The sequence below is a fragment of the Scomber scombrus genome, chromosome 21, assembly GCF_963691925.1.
Source record: "Scomber scombrus chromosome 21, fScoSco1.1, whole genome shotgun sequence".
Lineage (NCBI taxonomy): Eukaryota > Metazoa > Chordata > Actinopteri > Scombriformes > Scombridae > Scomber > Scomber scombrus.
The window spans coordinates 21,794,601-21,817,197 of NC_084990.1; the positions used below are offsets into that span (position 1 = coordinate 21,794,601).

Below are 22,597 nucleotides of genomic sequence, written 5' to 3' on the forward strand. Positions count from 1 at the left end.
TTCTTGATTTTTTTGTTTTATCATCTCTAATTCTGATGGCTGTATCTACTTTTGGAGTGTTGTTCGTGCATAATTGATCCCAGCTATTTAATTTAATTACATTTTTTATATTACAGTCAAGGTAATGTCTTCAGACAGTTGGGCACTGACTTGCTTAGCAAAAGTTACCTAAATAGGAATAAATGCTGCACTTGTTTGGGACTACTTTCAGTCCTAGATTAATATGTTGAGTATTTATGAGACTGTCCTCCCAAGAACAATAATATAGTAGTTTCAAATGTCAGTCGTCCAAAAACGACAGATGCCACCTAGTGGCCATAATAATTATGACCCAGAGCAGAGGCACAGTTGAGATGAGATTTCCTTATTGAGAGGTGGTGGATTGGGTTGGGTGGATGGCCAACTTTGGAGTTTACCACAGGAGACCACAGTTCATCTCCCAAAGCCAGCTGCAGGTGAGAGATTATAAAAACTATTTAACTATGATTGTCCCCTAACCTTATGCTGTATTTCATTTACCTCAGCGGTCAGAAGTCAGGGCTGGGAATAACGTCACACCCACGTTTGAAGTATTCCAGTTCAAGAAGTCGGAAAACCAGTTCTTGCCACGTTAGCCACTGATAGCAATAAGGGTTGATAAAAACACATTTCGCTGTATTTAGTGCATACAAACAGTGTAGCAACATGTCCACAGATAGAAGTTGGACAGTGCCGTGTGTGTACGACTGATTTAATGAGACACAAATAAGACAGGAGTGCTAATAAACAGGATATTACTACAACTTTCACACTGTGGATGCGTGGGGCAGCCATCTTGGATTTTGAGGTCGGGCCTGGTGAGGTTCTTCCGACCTTCCGAGTCGGAAATCCGACTTAAGGGGGCATTCCAGTTGAATTTCTAACTTCTGAGAAAAATGGAACAAAACTTAACCCTGAGGTTATTATTGTTGCCATTATGACAAAGCTAGCCAAATTTTAACGGACACCACATGTTTCCTTAACCCTAACCAAGTGGTTTTGGTGCCTAAACTTAACCAGACCTTAACCACAGTGTTGTCACATTATAAAAAATATTTTCTTTATTTTGTGATTTCAGTGATCTGTAATGGTTTTGGAAAGCACAGACATGGTGCCAGATTTAAAAAACGCTATTCAGTCATTCAGGGGTGCATGGTCAACAACATATTTGGTCATTTAATTTGGAATATTTGTTGGTATTTATGAAAGCAGGATGGTGTATGTGGGATTGATTTAAAATAAACTACTGTGCTTGTGTTCATGGTAGTGAAGCAACATGTCACGCAGTGGAGCGGTGTGAATCATGGATGTGTTTTTAATCTCTTTTTTCACAACAATGGAGCTCCGTGGCTCAGAGGAATAATCTATATCAGGCTTTGGCAACATAAGACAATATTTGTTTGTGGGATAAAATCAGTGTTGGTTTTGATTTTCTTTTCATTGGATTTGTTGACAATATGAAAAATACAGATTATAACCACCAGAACCACCGGATCTCCCAGTGGGATGGGATGATGAAGTATCTGTATCAAATTAAGATACATGCAGTTTTCCACAAAAAGCAACAATGAAATATGTTCTGAGCTCCCCGATGTTTTTCCAATGTTTTTGTCCATTCATTGATATACAGGTAGGAGACAGAAAGGCATCGTGCTCTTCTTTATAAAGGAGGAACAGGCTTTGTCAAATTCTTACATAGCTGCTGTGGAGGATAAAATGTGCTTCCACAAAAGGTCAGAAAATCCCAGCATCAGACTTAATTCTGTACCAGAATATATCCAAAATAAAATAATACATGTAGGGACATAAAAGAGGCCAAAACAATGCCCAACAGTTTAATAGCCTTTAGCTAATTCTACCATAATTTCCATTTGGGGAGTTTTTTCTCTCTTTGAATTTCAAAATTCCTGCCTGTGATTTCTTTGAGCTTCATCTGTGTGTGTGGGTGTTGTTTTCCTCATACGTCTGGGCTCCTTGCATGCTCATGAGATGCCATTATCAGGCCAAAACTCTGAATGAGTTTTGGCATTATGATAACAACACAGATGTGCTAGTCAAACTCTTGACACCAGTGGGAGTTTTTGATTGAAAATGTGTTCAGAGACAGGCTACATATGTCGTTTCAACGGTGCGGTTTGAGCTTGTGTGCATGTATGTATCGTGTATTAAAAAGTACATTCACTACATCCAACAGCATTGCTAAATCTCAGAATTTTCTGCTGACTCAGTGTTGATGTTTTGAAACGCAGCTGTGAACTTTTAGTTTTCGGAAAGTTAGGGGAAATCCTTGAAATTTCATTAGTTGTTGATTTGGACCACCTGTGTCTTGTAAATATAAAAGGGTACGGCTTGTCTGTTCCAAATTAATTGACATGTATTGACCACTGGGGGCAGCAAATCTTACATCTCACATCTTACTCTTTCAGCAATGCAACAGAAAGTCAATGATTGTGTGCCACTTTTTGCAAACTCTTCTATCCACTGACATAAAGCACCACAAATTACCATGTTTCATTTTGTAGATACTTCAGTGCCTCACATTAAATTTTAAAGGCCCCATGAAATGAAGAATGCCTTTACACAGTTTGAATTATGTGTCCCTATGTTAACTGTTCATTTATCTTTTGTTATATGCCAAATATAAGTGAAAAAAATCAGTATTTTCACATCAAAATCCCTGTCTTTTCTCTTCCTGTAAAACGGTTTTAAATGTTTGATGACTCATCCTGCACTCACTCAGTACTGGATGTACTCCAAGGTTGGGTCCAAAATCACCTCCTCATACTGCTGTCTAACAGTAGTATGAGTTTGAGTGTCAGTTTATGTTCCTTCTCTCACCTGTGGTCACATTGGGTAGTGACTGAAAGGATATCACAGATACAAGCGACCAAAATTAGTTTCCTCTGGGGAATGTCTGGGCTTAGCTTTAGAGACAGGTTTATGAGTTCAAATAGTGCCACTGTTCCTTCCCATCGAAAGGAGGTGGTTTGGGCACCTGGTCAGGATGCCTCCTGGACACCTCCCTCTTCAGGTGTCCCGGTCATGTCCAACTGGTAGGAGACCCTGGGGCAGACCCAGAAGACACTGGAGGGCATACATATGTCTCCTGGTCTGGGAATGCCTTGGGATCCCCCAGGAGGAGGAGGTCTGGTTTTCCTTACCCAGCCTAATGCCACCGTGATACAGTCCCTGATAAGCAGTGGAGGATGGATGGATGGATGGATGTCTGAATTCTGAGTAAGAAATGTTTGCTCTAAAGGCCTCTGTAGCTTTTCTAGGCTCTCCTAATGGCTTTAATTTTTTTTGGTGTTTCCATCTATCTATTTATTATATGTAAACTCCATGATCTTCACACAAAAGTGACATTTCACTCTGAATTTAAAAAAAAGAAGCTCTTGGGACGAAAAAAAAACTCTGGAGATCCACTTAGAATTTCAAAGATGTTGCTCCAGATGGGATTTAAATCACGGGAGGACCAGCAAGCTTGCCAAAAACCTGTAATTGTGGCTGGAATAATTACTGGGTTGGGAGCGAAAAATGACACACATACGCCTTCCAAACGGGATCAAAATCACTGACCAGTCCAGGTAGTGATAAAGTCACCATGCCTCCTTTAGGGGGAGAAAATCCAGTCCAATTGGGGATTAAGACATTTGATATTGGTTTTCCTTTAATTTGTCACCCATTTGTGGATAGAAAAAGTATTGGCAAAACAATTGAAGGCAAAACTTGTATCCCAAGTGATGCAATGATCTAATTATAGCAATGTCATTGGGGTTTAATTTGGACAGGAAAAATGTGGTCAAATGTCACTGTAGAGAGCGAGAATACTAATTATCTGGGGAGTTGGACTTCCAAAAGGCCACATAATACATAACTAAAAGTACAAGGAGATTTCACAGTCACACAGAATCCATGATTGAAGAGTCAAGAAAGACAGATGAGGGAAAAAAGGGTGGGTAAGAAATCCCCCTAATCCACCCCACCTGACAAATTATGTTTTTTTGCTGTGATCCTGTATACCTGACAGGCCAATTTCCATGGATAACATTTGCTGTGATTTTAAAATCATAACAACGGGGAATGGCCTGACTTGTGACTATTGGCCATCAGTGACCCTTGCTCCAGATTCTCCTCTTGCCATCCCTTCTTTTTTTTTTTTTTTTTTTACCTGGCACAAAGAAGACACAGGGCTGTTTCCCATTATAGTGGGAGTCACACTTTTCTGTCTTGTTCCAATTGGAAACAGGTTATAGAGAACATTTAAATCTTACCAGAAATGCAGTTTAAACCTCTGAGGCTAAAATAAAAGACAGGTTTAGTTACACTATATTTAATGATGAGGTTAGTTCATTTATCTTGAGTAAGGACCCAAAACAATGAACATGTTTTATCGTCATTTAGGTTAGCACTAGAAGTTCTTGTCAAAAATGTGTCTCTAGAGGCTTACTGCCACCATGTGAAATCATAAAGGGCGGATGTGAAGTCAGCGAGATTTAAGATTACCATTACTGGAAATTGACAAGCCATTACATGTACTGGTTTCCTTGTGAATGTTCGAGCTGGAGACATGGTGTACTTGTCCAGTCCAAAATGCATCAAATTCAAAAGCTTTGTTGTAAATTATCCCTTTTTTTACTTGTTTTCATCGTTTTCTGACTTAAAATGCAGCAAAACAGTGAAGGTTTCTACGTTTAAATCTTTAAAGCAGCAATGACTCATTTACAAAATAACCTGACAATGAACATAACTATGTGTCATTAACTTTATCTGTGTTACCATCTGTCTCTCCAACAATAAAGATACCATACTTTTGAGACAATCCACACTTAATGGCTTAAGTAGACATTACTCCATTCATTCCAGACTGATGGGTTACAAGAGCTCAACTAGACTATGATAACAAATGAACTAAAAGAAGTACTTCAATTGTAACATAATTTCTGGGACATACTGTAAGTCTGAGAAACGGCTAATAAATATAGCATATAGCTTTGTGACAATGTAGGAATTGATAGGATTGCATCTGGAATTTATAGCCAGAGTGTCTCAGTGTATTCTGGTTCAGTCATATTATTGCCACCTTATTGCCAGAAAACATCAATATTGGATGAGTCTTAAAATCACAAATTATGTCCAGTGCTAAAGTTTTCCCACATTTATTCTGTCTACAATGTCAGTTTATGGCAAATGATTTATGGTTAAGATTGGGGGAAAGATGGTGGTTATGGCAAATGAACAAGAGTATATTAACCCTCTTATTTCCTCAAACCTGTACTCATCAAAAGAGAAAGGGTTTACAGACAGCACACAACAATCAATGGGACAAATACATATTTTGAATGTGTATTTATTGTCCTGTTAGCAACTGAGCTAACACGCTTCCCTTTTCAGTAATCTTTACTGAGGAGAATAATGTACAATCCTGAAAACAAAATACCTGTGCGAGTAAACGGCTCTGTACAGAGACAATGGAAGGAAGCTCGAAAAAGCTATTCTCACCAACCAGTGTTAATAGTTTGTTTCTTACCAGCATGTCACTGGTTGGCTTATCTGCTACAGTTATCCTACAGTCAGCTTATTTTGCGAGGATGTACTGATTCAAATTTTGTTCAGATCTGATATTAAACAGCATAACATTTTATTTTGCATGATTTTGTATATTCTAATGTTTTATTTGCCACTACTACTTTACACCACGGGTAATAACAGGTTACTAATACTAATATAATATGTCAACAGAGCTAGGTGTATAGAAGATATGCATTTTTTCCAGGCATATTTGTTCCATCATCATAGTTTTTGCACCACCAATATATATAGTCTGGAACTGGATTGTTTAAGACACAAATACGGAGTTACAGAAGATCCAGGATTAAACATGAATGATTGCATCTCAGATCAATCAAAGACAGACCAATCGAATCTTGACGATATTCTACAAAGGCAAAAAACATGAGTGAAAAAGGGTTTTTACATGCAACCTTCACATTTCCAGTGCCATTTATTGATTATAAAAAACTTGTTAGGTGGAGTGGAGCAGGTGGACCCAAATGCAAGAAATTGTGGACTGGCTGAGGCTGGAGAAAAACTTTTTTATTTAAGGCTTATACGGGCAAAAGCACAACTGGCAGATCAGAGTAAAACAGGATGCAGAACAAAGGATCCAACAACACCAAACTGGAAACCAAGACTTAGATACAAACTAAACTGACAGGAGAAGGAGGTGCAGGTGGAACAGGAGAACAGGAAAGTAGCTGATAGGTTGAGGAAGAAACAGGGAGCAGGGCAGGGGTAACGAGACTAATGCAGGGCAGGTGTGGAGGGAAACTGTGAAGGGAAAAACAGGCTGGAGGAAAAGCACAGAGTGAAAACTCAGAAACAAAATCCTCTCTTCAATATGCCATACAAATATCCTTAACTTTCTAATACTCAAATGAAGCCAATATAAGGAACAACAAAAATCTGACAAACTGATGCATTTGAATCAGTTTAGCATGTTGGATATTTACAGAACTTCCCCCTTCTGTCCACCCACAGATTCTACTTCAATCTATCCATGAATATCGATAGAGATAACAGATCAATAAACACAAAAAGCCATTTATGGCAATGTAAGAACACATAGGATTAAAGAGTTCATTTTAATATTAATCATCTTAACATTCAAAGTATCTGTCCTCCCACTCCTACAGTCCAGATTTAATATCACAGTATAAAAAAAAAGATCAGGGTGTTCTTGTGGACTGGTGGATGTCAGTTAAGGTGCATAAAGCCAGACTGGAAGACAACCATAATGCTACTTCAAAATGAAATGTAAGAACAGTCACAGATTTCTTAATGTGCACATATTCAGTGTGTTGGAGTGTTTGCATTTACTGGCTTGATTTCACCCTTCACTACACCTAAATGAGCTCTGTCTGTGTTGAGGAATGTCTGCCCACCAACACACTACATGGCTCTAAGGTATTGGTAGCACCTCGTTTTTAAAAAATGTGACTTTAATTTAGGGAAGAAACGTTAGAACACTGTGTGCTCACACTCTGACATTAACATTGCCAGGTGCATTTCAGAGCTGCAGCCACACATCAGCAAAATGACAACACTGAGCAACTCCTGTGTTGGCAATTTCTAAATTTGTATCCCTACTTGCAGCAACATAATTAAAACACCTACATGAGACTATAGATATATTGTATGAAGATTGTTTTACATCAAAGGCAGAGGTTGTTAGTTGGTTGCAGTCCAGTCCAAGTGGGTTGCTCTAGGTCTGAAAAGAGAAGGCAATGTGCAAGTGCCTGAAACCTGCATTCTTTCTAATGGCCAGCAGGGGGTGACTCATTTGGTTGCATAATCTGATTGTATTGAAGTCTATGATAAATTACTGTATTTCTCGATTTATTACCTCAGTAAGCAGCTACCATGGCACCAACATTGATTATGAAACATAGCATGATGTAACCCAGTTAAGTGTAACATTTCTGTCACCTAAAAAAGTCTTGTTCAGCATTTGGTTGTACTAAAAGAAACCAAGGAGTTGGCTATTCAGTTTTTCCAGTAAGTACATTTTGTTTTACCAGTTTTAGGCCTGTTTTGTGCTAGGACAAGAATGCATTAGCATTATCAAAGTTAATTGTAAATGCACCATTTTAAGCAAGCTAGCAGCACGAGCACTCAGCTGCACCCTCTCGTCCAAAAATGGTCGCTTCTGGCTCTAAAAATCAAAGATGGATGGTGACAGTCAGATCCAAGATGGGGATAATCAAATTGCTAAACTCAGGCTTCAAACATCATCATCATCATCATGGTGACTACATCCATATTTTTTTTAGAGTCTATGGTCCAGACTAAAATATCCTAAATACTTTTTGATGGATTTCCATAAAGTTGGGAACAGATATTCATGGTGTGGAATGAATGAATCGTAATGATGATCATCTCCAGACTTTTCCCCATCTTCTGGGCAAACATTTTTATTTATCCAATATTTTTGGACTAAGTATACTAAACACGCAAAATGAATCACATTCCCATTGGCTTCAGCTGTACCTGATGATCATGGTAAAGATAACACCTGTTTCGCATCAGCCGCTAGCATGGCTGTAGACTCTTAGGTTATACATCATCTATTATTAATAAGACTCTTGTTTTGTTTATGATAGCATTAATAAGTGAATACAGCTGAGTATTTTTGAATCCCCCCATAATCTGTAAAGCTCATTAATGAACCTCTGTCACCACCAAACTTTCAGTGTCCATTAACAGCATACCCTCCTCTTCAGAAAAGCATACTGGCACATAACACAAGAACAAATAGCCCTATTAACATAACACTACCTGACTGTAATCCCTTCACCCTCCCCTGTCTATAATTATTCATTAGCCTAAGAACCTGGTGTCTTCTGTATCAAGAAAACAACACCCTAGCAGCGTAATACTAAACCTACATTTTTAACCCTGAATAATACATTCACCTCATTGTTCTCCAACTCCCTGAATACACATTCTCTCACTGGGATTCATTGCCAATCATCTATCCATTCCAGCACTGAACATGTTTTTTTGGTGATGGGAAGGCAGACTCTTCGTGCCCTCCACCATTCATAGCACCCTGTGGGGGGTCAAGGTCCATTACAATGGACAAACATCACCCTGCCCATAGTTTTTGTTGGTTCCTAATTGCAAGACCCACAGTTATGTTGATTGTGACAGCGACCACATTCATCACAACATCATTAGCAGAGTCATTAACACTGGGAGAGCATGTTAAGGACTGTGTGGAGACAGTTATCTTCCATTGCCATTGGGTAAATGAAAGGGGGGGTGGTGGTGTCTTGCTGTAAGTACAGATGTTGAACAAGAAAACATGTTTGGAGAAATGTGAAAAGAAAAGAGAGTGGGAGTTGTAGGTTGCAAAATTCAGTGCTTGGAATCCAAAACTACCTCATTAGGGAATGAAGAGAGATAATAAATTATGTATCATCATCACAAATTTTCTCGTAATGTTTAAATGTTTCTCCAAACATTAGTTTCCAGTATTCCACTATTATGAATCTTACTTAGAAATCTTCATGACTCAAACAAGGTTTTTTTGCATTTTAATATGGTTCCATTATTTTATTTATAACAGTACATCTCTACTGTAAAAAATGTGTATGATGGTGCTTAATACACATATATCAGAACAGTAAAACTGCTCAGATGGCTGCATAATTACGATACAATACTTATTTACATATTGCTAATTGATCCAGTTGCTTCCATTGTGCCTTCTAATTGACCGCCAATTACGTCATTAGTCTGTTAGCCTGTTTTGATAAGGACTTAAGTACCTGGAGCTGAGATAGCTGCAATATCTACGCAACCGATCTGTGCTGTCTGCCACCGAGAATATGTAAATTACTAACAATTATCCAGGCATCTCGGTCTGAGTGAAAATACTGAATGTTAATGAAACAGTGAATGTTAATGTTGGGGAAAGCTGCTCAGACAGTTAAATCAACACAGAAGTTATGGTTAAACACACTTTGTTGGAGGGATCATCTCTCACTCCTCCAACAGTAAATCTCCAGTGTGATCATCCTAACATAGTGAAGGATGCAGTGTAGGTTTAACAAAGCCGAAAACCCAACCACATTCTTTAAACTTAGGCTACACTAATACTTTTCATTTAAAAATGCCTAACTTTGCCATGTCAAACCCCTAAAATAATGACACTGACACCTACATTTGCTTCCTGATTGGGTCTTATCAATCACGACGTGTCCTTCCCTGATTCGTCATGCCCTATCACGTGACACTTTACCAGAAGAAAACAAACGACTTCCGCAATGAATACCAGCAGTTAATTTAACAGGGATAAAGAATTACAAATGATGGTAACCTTTTTCAGTCTATGTTAGCAGCTGTTGTGCAGTTAAATTCAGCATTTGATGATGCTACTGTTGCCTACATATGCAGAGATTTACAACACTTCTTTGTCCAAAGGTGTTACCAGTCCTATATGGAGTGGCACTTCTTTCAGGCATGTTAGTATGGACGGAGATTATTTCTGAAATGATGTAAAAACACTTGTGTGGATGGAATTTTTTTTTGCCTTTTTTGTTTACAGTGGACATAGTTTTACTCTCTTATGAAATCCAAGAATTTTAAGCCAGTACTTGGGGTTCTGTTGCTGTGGGAGGGAACTACATAAATATGATCACAGAGGATTTTTAAATTGATTGGATTGGATCTATGCCTGACAACAATAAAAAACAAACCAGAATTTACTGCTGTTTTTAGCTTTGGCTGTTCTGTAGATTTATGTCAGACAACCTCCATCTGTACTTTTTGTTTTTCTTTGGACATGCTGTATATGAAACTGTATCTGCATGAATTACTACCAAAAATAAATATCACAGGCTCCATTGGAGCTTGGGCAAAAGCTGAAGCCTAAACACTGCTGTGAGTCCTGCTGTTTTGCCAGAAAGGATTTTCTTAGGTTGTATGGCAAAGTTTTGCTGCCACCATGACAGAAAAACATGTAACATGATCCTTTTCACATTATAACATTATAGTTTAATTTTATAATGAAACTATACCCTTCTCGTTGTCAGGAAATTATTCAGTTTTAACAAGAAACTTCTCTTGTAATAATAACATACCACTTTATCTTGTTATGTCCCAAAACTATTTCATTATGGTAAGATACAACAAAAAACTGAACAATTGTCTTTTGTGATAGTAGCAGCAGTACACTACCAGAGGTTAGCCATAGCCAAAACAGGCCTTTGAGCACCGCTATCTCTTAGACCAGTGACTGTATTTATCGTCCTAAAAAGTATTGATAGTTATATATATTTGGCCCTAGTTTAAGATCTACTGTTGGAGTCTCCTACAATAGATCAACTGATATTAGCTTAATAGTCAAAAATAGCTTTTTTTGTGTGTGTTTATTTTCATTATATCAAACCCTTGACTTTAAAGAATCAACGCATCTCAAGATACAGAATCTGAAATGTGAAAATGTTCAGGGTATCAAAGTTATTACCTTCTTTTTTTATTATAGTGCAATATAACTGGTGTGATTTGTGGTCTTATTCCTTTTTAGCAAGTAAAATTACACCAGAAATGCCTGAAAAAAATGTGCAAAAATGAATGTTTGTTTCCCAAGAGCAACTTGTCTCCCCTCCAATCACTCCCCCTTCTCACCCTGAGATGGTAATTACATTTAATGAGATCATGGGGTCGTCTGCGGGGTGCCCTTCTGCAAATTGCTCTCAGCGTGGGGTCTGAAGTGGGATAGGGTAGGTGGGGGAGGCGGTCGAGGTCGGGGCCAGGAGTGTTTTGAGGGGCCAGGTCCCACAGTGGCTTTACCTGTCACTCAGTGAGCAGTGAAACATGACATGTATTTGTCTGCTTTTGTCCTGCTCGTTTGTTTGTCTGGCAGAGATAACCAAACAGAGGTGGTGCTTGTCTTGGCTCTATTGTGTGAAACTGTTGTCAGCCCATCACGTCCATCCATCCCCTCCCCTTTTTCCCTTTCTCCCTGCTCTACGACTGGTCATTTTGCCACTATTTTCTGGCTGCAGGGGGCAACCTGGGCAATTTAGTTAATCCATTAACAACTAATTGTCTCCTCCTACCCTGTTGTTTGGACAAACAGCCTGGTGGAGGGGGGGAGTCAAGCCCTGTTGACCTATAAAAGTGACAGAGAAGCAAAACAATGTTACTCACTGCATGGATCCCTGTAGTCCTGACTTTCTACATATTAACCGGGACTTTCTAACTTTGGATTTTCCATCTTGATAGACCACAAAAAACCCACAAATTGTTGTTTAGGTGTGGAGTCATTAACAGCTGACTCATCTTTCCCTTCTGTGTGAGTCACCTCGACTCATTTTTATTACTTATTTACTTGTGGTGGGGAGATGTTGGGGAATCTGTGGATAGTCTGCCTCTGTATCTGCTTCTCCTGGACCGATGCTCATATATGGGCCTGGATGCTCAACATGCCTCACAGTCCTCCCAAAGAAGGAGCAAAGGCACTCAGAGAAAGTGTTCCTGTCGCCAAAGCAGCCACGGTAAGATACTGGATACTGTACAGGAAAATAATACTACTCTTCAATAAGTCTTAACCTTTATTTAATCCTCAAAAACAGACCGAGAAATAGACTTTTATGTGTACTAAATGCTATTTTATGAAGTAAAATATTTCTGTCCTAACAACAGACAGGTGCCCAAAGGTCCATACTGCTCATACTGACCATTATAAGATCCCTTTATTATGCACTTTCAATGTAAGTGATGGGAGGACTAAATGCCCTTCCTCTGTGCAAAAATGTATTTTAAAGGTAATTTGAAGCTAAAATGAAGCTTCTGCTGCCCACATAAATCAAATTGTGTCAATATCTTTCAACGCTAGTCTTTTTAGTGCCAAATTCCTCTTTTTGTGACTTTCCACTGTAGCTGAAAGTAAAATACTGTTCGTCATAAAATGTGCCTAACAGAGTTGTTCCTTAAATCAATTTTACTTCTTTCTACTTATATGTAAAATGTGACTTTGATACTTTTGCTCAAGCACAAGAAACTGCAGTTACAACTTTAATTGTGGCCATTATTTAAAGAAAGTCTTTCTAAAGTATTAATATATCCCATTCTTCTCTTCAGGCTGTGTGCGACCACGACAGGGCTTGTGGGCGAGGTTTCTCCTGTGATCGTCACTTTGGTCTTTGCGTGCCCCTACGAGGGGAGGGCCACTACTGCCGGAGAGACGCCCAGTGTGTGCGCGGACTCAGCTGCATGTTTGGGAAATGCCACCGCAGCATCCCCAATGGACAAGAGGGTAAGAGGAGTGTCTCTGCAAAGTTGAGGCTGGAGTAAAAGGCACATTTTTAGACTATTATGACAAATAGTTTGAAGATTAAAGATGATCTGACACGTTTTTATTCATGTTATCCAGGTGCGAGGTGTAAAGTCGACAGGGATTGTGGGGCATCTATGTGCTGTGCCCGACATCACGGTGAGCAGGTGTGCAAGAGACGGCTGATACGTGGCGAGAGCTGCTACGTGCCTGACGGCGGCCTGGCGTTCAGCATTAACCAGATTTGCCCGTGTGATGAAGGGCTGCTGTGTCGTGAAAACAGCGCACCACGCAGGAGAGAGTAAGTACAGCAAATGAACACAGATAATTGTATGAAATTTGCACATACTGTCTTTTGGAAGGGTATCAGCTGAAATTATTTACTCAAAATAGCTCTTGCTGAGGCAGGATTATCAGCCAGGCCGAGTGCCCAGATTCTCATTATTTAAAGAATTGCAAATTGGTTAGGGATTTTTTTTATGTCTTAAATGTTGTTTTAAGGTCTTTAAATGTTGTTTTAAGACTTTGTTTTAGTTCATATTGTGTAACTAATAAAGTTTTTGGAGATGACGAGTGGATAGATGGGCGAGGTCCAATGATTACAGTTATTTTTAGTCTTTTTTTATTCTAAGCCTTTTTCCTCCTTGTCAAAGAGACTCAAACTAACACAAATTATAATAAAAGAGGTTGTGGAGGGTATAATATTGGCTCAGCAACAATGTTTTGCCCTGAGGCACAATAACAAGTTGTTCTGAACATGCCACCAGCCCAATATAATGAAAGATGTAAAACTTGATGTCATGCTTATTAAAAAAAAGGTCGCTGATAATATTAAATGCATTTCAGTTAGGCAAGCTTTAAAACCTTTGTTTTTATCCAGCATGGCAAAGAGTACTTGTAACTCACTGAAAACGTTGAGGATGTTTTGTTATATGTATATATTATATATTTGTAAGTTTTCATAACAAATCACATGATCTAACCTCACTTTGTTTTGTCTTTCAGGAGGGATTTTATTTACCAACCAGACCGTATAAGTTGGACCTGCCAAGTGCCCAAACCTTGATGCAAGCCTCAATATTAAAGCTATTTATTATGTAAATATGTTCTATATGATTGTTTATAAAGAAATGTATGTATTTCCAAATTTGCTTTGTTCATATAGACTTACAGCAAGGATTTTTTTTTTATTATTTCAATTTGTATATTTTGACAAAAGCACTGCTGTATGTAGCCATGGTGTCTTATACAGTATCTTCCTCATGCATTTAGTTATCTTTGATTATATCTATAAATGTCTATTCTCCTTCAGTTTACTGAATTAAAAGAAATATTTTCTTGAAGCAAAGCTTTGTATCCTCTATGTTTAAATATTCAATTCACTGTGATCATAAACACACACACAAACGTGAGACACTGCTGAAGAAATGATTTGCTGCTCTCTTGTGGTCAACATACAGGGGATGCTACATACGTTTGTAATGATTATATATAAATTAAATCCATATGAAAAAGTTTTCAGTCTACAGTGGGTGAGTATTTTAAAATCAAAGGATGGATTTTGAGTGTAGTGTGACTTTAACACTTTATTGGTAGATTTTATTGATTAATTAAGTTTTATTTATTCAGTAAAATCTATCAAGAGCTCTTTTGCAAGAAGAGAACTGAGAAAAGGTTACATATATATACAGAATCACAATAAGACGGTTTATTTGCATCACAATCACAATACAATCATCTTACACGCTCACAGAGAAACTACTTAAATGTTATGAAGAATGTTTGTATCTGGTGTCATGGTTGTTAGCTTTGAGCTCAACTAAGGATTTTAAATATCTCAGCAACTAATATAGCAAGAACTTATAAATGAAGACACAGAGAGTATTAATATAAGATAAGATGAGATAAGATGATCTTTTAGTAGAGCCATGAAAGGAAAACAGTGTTACAACAGCAAAGTGGATGGCAAAAATAGAAAGCATCAATATAAACTAAACAATAATAAATTATAAACAATATGAACAATAGGAGACAATAGAAAATATATTAAAAAAAATAGGGTCAATGTAAACAAGAGGAATTATTGTATTGCACAGAATGATAATGTACCTAAGTGATATATTGATATTGCTCAGTGGAGATGAAAAATACATTGCATATTAGGCCATGATTATACACACGATATTTGAAGAATAAAGTTGTATTTTCACATATTTAAGGAGGAAAATCATGATTGTAAAAAAAAAAAAAAACTATTTTGAGAATGAAGTCATGATTTCACAAGGAAAAAAAGAGAATAAAATGAAAGGTGAAAGGAAATGAAAGAAGAAATGCAAAGTTTTGGTCATACTGTGTGTGCATACTTAATTGAATTTGACAGCAGAGGCTTCTGTGGAAGCAACAGAAAAAACATAAATCCTTAAATTTTGTCACATCACACTATTATGTAGCCCCATTGAAACTAAGCTGACTAAATTTATACAGCTGTTTCAGAAGACAGACTTTGGATGTAGTTCCACTTTAAAGCTCAAAGTGGACTGCACAGACACATGCACACAGACTCTGTCCTCCTCTGAGCACACTGAGGACGTTTCTTGGATCGTAGGCCTCCGCGGTTACGTAACATGTTGGAATCTCGCTGCTCCTGATTGTTAGCATCACCAGATGCTGTAACGCTAGCTGTCCCTTGACCCATTCTTAGATCGGTATCTTCCTCGGACTAACCCTTTCAAATTCCCCCGTCGCTCCATTCAGATGCTAATCGTCTGCAGTTTGCCCCCTTCAATTGCAGGGCGACTCGAATTGTTCTGTGAAGCACATTAGTGTCTAACCTCTTTGCTATCGTTTTACAACTCCTATAATTAAGTCTTTGCAAGGAGGTATTTGACTCTCTGTGTGGAACCGCATGTGAAAAACAAAGATTTGAAACTTTATTGTTGCATTGGTCATCTTCACTTGGCTAATTGTTCCTCTCTAAACTGTTCACAAAAAGCATATAAAGTTATCTGTCAGATGAACTCAGTAAAAAGTGATGTGTGTTTAGGTAGGTAACTAGTATAACTATGAGGTTATGGAGGTTTTAAGTTGCCTCATATAAACTAATATGGATGGTGCAAATAGACCAATGAGAATGCACGTTTCACACACACATGAAAGGTTAACGAGTCCAGCAGACAAAAGTGATATCGAATAGCTCAAGTCTGTGTGAAACCTTATATTGCTGAATGCTGCAAAACACAGGCTTATCATCTCCACTTAAGAACACTAGTTACCAGTGTATGCCAGCTGTTATCCGAGGTAGCATCACATTTTGAGGGATCTATACATGTCTGTTTGCACTATTTAGCTTCTTAAATGGCATTCTGTTCCTGAGAACTTAGTCCTCTTTGGCCAAAGAGAACAAAATGAAGGAACAGGGCTTCCTGTTTCTCTGTCTGCCTCGGCTTCTGTCCTCAAAATGTGTCTGTGACATGACCAAATATACAGCTTTACTTTTAGATAGTCTTTTAAAAGCGATACTGCGTCTTTAGCATTTATTGGGAAAATAAAGGGTCAGAAATGGCACTAAAATCTATGTCAATGCCAATTTCTACAGTATTTTGCCACTGGTCAGATGCAAATATGCATATGAATATGTGAAGTTTGAATAAAAAATGGCGATGGATGCTACAAATCTATTATCCTTGAGTTGTTGGTTAAGTTTATCATTACTTTGATATCTGTGAGCTCCATACTGACCTTAAAGTTGTGGAAATTTCTGCTTCTGCTACAATAATGACGCTAAATATATTAGAGTTGATAATTGATTCATTGTTTTGAGTATTTTTTTAAGGAAAGATGCAAAGATTCACTTGTTTCTTGGTTGTGGACTGTTAATCGACAACCTAATAAGATATTTTAAGTTGTATTTTCAACTCTGAGAAACAGTGATCACCATATTTCATATAATAATGAAGATAATCATTAGTTGAAGCCATAAAATAGATATCAAATACACTAATGACCCTTTTAACAGTCTTAATTGTTTTGTATTCACTATATAAAACTGACGAACTTCCCGCATACACATCTCTAGAAAAGGTGACTGAAGCCCTCTGAGTGCTGATCCCGAGAGACGTTGGTCATTTGAAAGTCAATGTTTGACCGGCACAGAGAGCTTTTTGTGAGCTGACCCACAATAGCGCTCTCAAACGGGTCCTGCTGGGGAGAAAAAGAGATGGAGATGGGGAGAAAGGAGAAAAGTTGATTACCTTCACCCGTGACGGTATAAAACGCCACTTCAAGTTGTCATGATGTTAGCAGTAGGGTCACTGGTGCTGGTAACCTGTTGAAGAGCCATGAGGAGCCTCTGACATCAAACTAGCCCGAGGTGTTTCCCCACACAGGTGAGTCAGATTTACAACTTTATATATTATCCTTAAATATTCTGGTAGTGATTTGATAATGATTTGAAATCTCTCTGCAGCTTCACATAATGGCCTCTGCCGCTGCTCTATTAATGCTGTTGCCTGTTGCTTGGACCTGCTCTCCCCAAAAAGCAGGTAACAACACTATGGTACAAAGATTAGTAGGCTACTTACTTCTTGTGCTTGTGTCAAATTAGCATCACAAAACATTAGACGTCCTGCAGATAATACAGGTTTCAAGCAATCGTTTGTCTGGTTTGATAGGAAGTTTGACTTGTGGATGAATGTTTGCTTAAGTCAAGTCTTCTTTTTTTTTAATCAATCAAACTGCACAAAAGCAAAAAATGTCACACCTTAATGGGAAGAAAAATAAGGAAGGAAGAACAGATGAGTAATCTCTTTTCTAGGACTTAGAAACATGCAATAAATGTCAAAAAAAACAAAAACTACATGAAAATTTCAGAAACGGCAATAGAATTGCAATTTGCAGAAACAGTGACAATGTTAGGTAGATAAAGCATACAACATATAAATTAAACAGTAAGTGTGCTATGATTATAACGTGATAACTGTTATGATTTCTATGTTTACGTCTTATTTCAGACTATGTTATGGTGTCATGTTTCCCCAACGCCATCATTGCCAACGTCCCAGAGTGTCCTTACGGCTGGGAGATTGACCAGCTGTCCCTAGGTGGGGTCTGTTACTCTGGAATACACAGCCCGGGCTACTACCGCTTCATCATCCCAGATCTGACACCCAAAAACCACTCGTACTGCGGCACACAGTCTGAGGTGAGACACGGAGCGGCTATTTAAAAGGTCAAAAGACATGACATACAAGTATTTTTCATTTAACTGAGATATCTGCCTCCACACCAATAACAATAGAGGTGAAAATTGGGCTCAAATCAATGAAAAATGAATTAAATGAAAATGTTAAATAAACAGTTCAGAAAGACTACTTCTACATCATAAAGTATTTCCATTGAAAACTGTCTGTAGATTATATGTGATGGTTTAATGCCTTTACGTACATTGTCAGACTTTTTTCTTTCTTTTTGACAAACTTTAACAATGTGCTTTGGTGTGTTCAATTCATACTTCTATTATAAAGTATTGTTGTTACCATTGTTTTAACTGTATTCATCCATTTCATACCAATCTTTGAGACTCACTGGCTACAAAAATACAGAAATCGAAGGCTTTTGTTCCCTGAGTTTGTCTTCAAAACAACACTTCTTCCTTGTTTTGGTGTTGTTTGAGAGCCAGTTTTTGGTTGAAAATAACTAGTTGCTAACATATGAAAAGGCAAAAGTGTTTATAGCTGTTACGGATTGCCACACTTGAAAGGCACATTTAAAAGCCGTCTTTCATTAAGCTCCGGTTTTTACAGACTCTTCTCTGCTGGAAGACATTTGTAGTGTTGTGTTGTGCTTGTGCTTGTTTGTTCCCACGAAAAATGACAGAAATAGTTGTTTAAAGAATAAAAAAGAAAGAGCTAGAGGGAGAACTTCAAACCCTGTAAAATTTTCTCAGATTATCGGTTTCGGAAAGTTACACAATTGCAATTCCAGCGTCAGAATGGGAGAAAAAGGTTTCTGAAGCTGTTTAACAAGCACTTCTCTTGAGCATACTGGCCCCTTCAGGTTTGTACTTATGTTACTTTAGAGGAGGCACTGACCTTAAAGGTTTGAAGTGAGGGAACAGAAGTCTCTTGAGCATAGTAAAATGCCAAAGATTAGAAGACAGAGCTGCAACAATTGGACAATTAGTCCATCAATATAAAAGAACTAGAAAACATATAAAAAATCTCTTGTGTTTTGGACTTTTGGTTGGGACACACAAAAACAATTTTTCCTAAATTTTATAGATCAAACCACTATTTGACTAATTGGGGAAAAAACACAATAATGAAAATAATCATTAGTTGCAGACCCAGCTACAGCTTTGCACTGCAAGAGGTGGACTGATATGTATATCTGGCTATTGTTAGGTAGGTAAATGGTAAATTCACCATGCCCAGACATGTATATACGGATGCATATGAATCACAGACACATTTTGTGCTGTTCATTTAAAAAATATGCTTGAAAATCAAGAGACCCTTAAAACTTGGGCACTCATAACCAAAACAGTTTGAATGGCTAGATCAACTGGCCCTTGAACTGGCCCTTTAAATGGACTGCTATTTCTGTGTTGTAACGTTTACAATCATGGCACCTAAGTCCATTGTGGTCCTACTTTTTGTGATGTTGTCCTCTTGTTCTCCACAGTACATGCCAGGCAAAGACCCCAAGTACATCTTCTATAACGCCATTGTGTCCAACGATACCTCGCTCACAGTTAGAAACCAGCCGGTCAACTACACCTTCAGCTGCATGTACCGGGCAGCCTACCTGGTAAATAACGCCGTCTTCAGCCAAAGGTAGGCATCGATTCAATGCATGAGACGATCACAGTTTCTATATGAAAGATACGTGCATGCTAACCCAATGACTTGCAGTGTTTTTACTAAACTCTTTGCTTTTTCCAGAGTGGCTACAGTTTATGTCAACAACGGGAGTTTAGGCACTTTTAGATCACAGTTGTCTATGAACGTGTTCACGGTGAGTAGCTGCTCATAGGTTAACTATCTCCAGTGGAAGCCTTATGCAACATGTTTAATGCAATAATGGTATTTTTAGTAAATGCTTTGCAGAAGAGTTGTCTGGAAAATTAGAGGTATCATTAACACTTATTTGACTTTTACTGGCCATGAGATGCACGTGAAAGATTGACAGGTCAGAAGTCAGATGAGAAGTACAAATATAATGTATATATTTTCTAGAATTCAAAGTTCCTGTATGCCAAAGATGCTCCCTACGTGATTGACACCTCTGAGATCGGCTCTGAAGTCTTCATCGGCATTGAGGCAAAAGGACTAAGTAACAGGTGCGTCGTAACTTTGTTTATATTCATGCAGTGTTGTATATTTCTGTTAGAAGATGCCACTAGACTTCTAACCTATGTTTTTAATTATCATTTACTATACCTCTTAGATTCAAAGTTGTCATCAACAACTGCTGGGCCACTCCTTCGCCTTACTCCACTGACAGGAAGAGGTGGAGTCTCATCATTAACAGGTATCATGTAAAACATTTTCAACTTAGAAACACAAGTTCCCCTGCTACAAAGAAAATGTTAACTGAACTAAAGTTGAATAAGTTGTGTAAAGTTTCCTGCTGAAGTCTCTTTTGTACCAGACCTTGTTAAATGTTCCATATCGAGAGTAGGGACTGAAGTGATTGAGATTGAAGAGTGTGAAGCTGACCCTAGTGACCCTAGCTTGGTTAGCATGGTGCATTCACAGTCTATGGTTACCTATGATAATGTTAATGCTAATGCTAACTTTAACTAGGAAAAAAAAGGCTAGAAGCCATTTAAAAAAATGCTCTTATTTGAAAAGCTGAACAGCTGACTTTTTAGAGGACCTTTTAGTACAACCAAACACTGACAAAACTTTTTTAGGTGACCAAATACAATTAACTTTTGTTAACTGAAAACACACTGTGAAATAGCAGCAGCTACACCTATACTCTCGGATGAATCTGGGGTTATGCCATGGTCATGCTATGTGATCAACGTTGTCAACGTGGTAGCAACTTGTCAGTCACAAGGTAGTCACACCCTGAAGCATACCTTCCTTTTTCGTCTATTCTACTCTTAATGGGATCATAATTTAAGACTTGAAACTAGTGATGAGGCCATAAACTCATCAGGAAAGTGTTTATTTGGGTAATAAATCAAGTGAGAAGTGGGGTCATTTTCTCATAGACTTCCATACAATCAAACATTTTTCAACCAGTGGAGTCGCCCCCTGCTGGCCATTAGAAGGAATGCAGGTTTAAGCCACCTTCAATTTTCAGACCATGAGCTACCTGCTTGGACATGCACATCTCTGGTGCATGCTGGGAAGTCTGCAATTATGGAAATCAAATGATCATTTAAGTCACAAGACTACAACTCAGCTCATGTGTATAAGTTCTGGAAATTGTCTGAAAATGAAGATGAGAAAAAGTATTCTATCTTTCAACAGCTGCTCATCTGACAACACTGTGACTATTTTTGAGAATGCCAAAGACAGCCGCTCCATTTTCAAGTTCAACTCTTTCCGCTTCCAACGGCTGGAGAAAGTGTCCACGGTCTGGCTTCACTGTGAGGTCCAGGTTTGTGATGGAGAGAGGCTCATCTGTCATCCTGTGAGTACAACACTTTTATATAATATCTAACATTTACTGTCTCGTTCCTGTATACTTTAATACTTTAAATTTTTCCCTTTAGAACTGTAGCATTAGAAACGATAAACAATAAATACCATTTATTTCATTTCTGGCTTGTGACTGGCTGCTTTACATCCTAATGGGGGTGAAGATATTTGAGCCAGAATGGTTATAAAAGCTTGAAAAGACTCAAAACTTTGTTGAGAAAATTAAAAATGGTTCTAAAAAAGGAAATTAAAAGTTCATCCCTCTAATCTATTTAGCCGATTCTGCTTGGTTATATCCCGATACAGTCTTCTTTATTATTGCTTTGTCTTTGTTTCTTCCCTAAAGGGACCGTGCTCAGCCAGAAGTCTGACATCAGAGGCAGAGCCAAGCGGAGGGGTCCTTACCACTGAGTTTCAAATTAAAGGTACACTACGCCATGTTGCTCTTACAATTCTATAACCAGATATTATGATATTTTATCTTCTCTCATTATTTTAATCAACAAATGAATCGCAAACTGTAGTATTCAAATTAACACAGCGGATACTGACAATTTGCAGCTTTTATAGCATGTGTGTTTTCTCTTTCTCTCCACAGGTGCTGGATCCAATAATAATGGACACACAACAGGTAAACAGAACGTGTGTGATGATTACTGTGATTCAGATCTGTAGCCAGAACTCAAACATTGATATTTCATATATTCAATTTTTAATTTTTTTTATTAGTTTATGCTGTCTGGAAAAAATCTGGCCATCAAAATTGAAATATATTTAATTTACAGATACTAAAATCAGACTTTAACATACCCAGAATGTGTTTTTACCACTATCCCCAGTTGCTAAAACCCCAAATTCATCAACTGTATTTTTTTTCTTTTGCCTTTTCCGCCACAGGAGCATCACTTTTCATCCTGCTGGTGATCCTGATAAACACATGTTGTGATTTAGTAAATGTATCACTAATGTAGTAAAGCTTACATTTTCATTCATACATTATTCATTTGACATAAACAAACACACACACACACACACACACACACAGAGGGGAGTGTTACCCAGGACTCAGGGAGCGTATGAA

At 38.0% G+C, this 22,597-nt stretch overlaps 2 protein-coding genes across 2 annotated transcripts; both read left to right on the forward strand.

Moving 5' to 3' along the window:
• The first annotated feature begins 11,930 nt into the window (after window positions 1–11,930).
• LOC134003223 (dickkopf-related protein 3-like) lies at window positions 11,931–13,167 on the forward strand. The gene is made up of 3 exons (XM_062442358.1): window positions 11,931–12,083; window positions 12,670–12,844; window positions 12,962–13,167. Exons 1-3 carry the CDS (start codon window positions 11,931–11,933, stop codon window positions 13,165–13,167), a joined length of 534 nt encoding a protein of 177 aa, XP_062298342.1.
• Window positions 13,168–17,336: 4,169 nt separating this feature from the next.
• On the forward strand, window positions 17,337–22,487 carry tectb (tectorin beta). Its single transcript, XM_062443052.1, has 10 exons — window positions 17,337–17,403; window positions 17,872–18,062; window positions 19,544–19,695; window positions 19,804–19,876; window positions 20,098–20,201; window positions 20,309–20,392; window positions 21,346–21,508; window positions 21,863–21,941; window positions 22,115–22,147; window positions 22,414–22,487. Exons 1-10 carry the CDS (start codon window positions 17,337–17,339, stop codon window positions 22,485–22,487), a joined length of 1,020 nt encoding a protein of 339 aa, XP_062299036.1.
• Window positions 22,488–22,597: the final 110 nt, after the last annotated feature.

Bases quoted from the DNA above. Each gene is read 5' to 3' on its own strand.
- tectb (XM_062443052.1), top strand. From the start codon at position 17,337: ATGGCCTCTGCCGCTGCTCTATTAATGCTGTTGCCTGTTGCTTGGACC. The intron at 20,393-21,345 runs GTATCATGTAAA...ATCTTTCAACAG, and splicing joins TGGAGTCTCATCATTAACAG to CTGCTCATCTGACAACACTG. The intron at 22,148-22,413 runs GTAAACAGAACG...TTTCCGCCACAG, and splicing joins TAATAATGGACACACAACAG to GAGCATCACTTTTCATCCTG.
- LOC134003223 (XM_062442358.1), top strand. From the start codon at position 11,931: ATGTTGGGGAATCTGTGGATAGTCTGCCTCTGTATCTGCTTCTCCTGG. The intron at 12,084-12,669 runs GTAAGATACTGG...TCTTCTCTTCAG, and splicing joins CTGTCGCCAAAGCAGCCACG to GCTGTGTGCGACCACGACAG. The intron at 12,845-12,961 runs GTAAGAGGAGTG...CATGTTATCCAG, and splicing joins CATCCCCAATGGACAAGAGG to GTGCGAGGTGTAAAGTCGAC.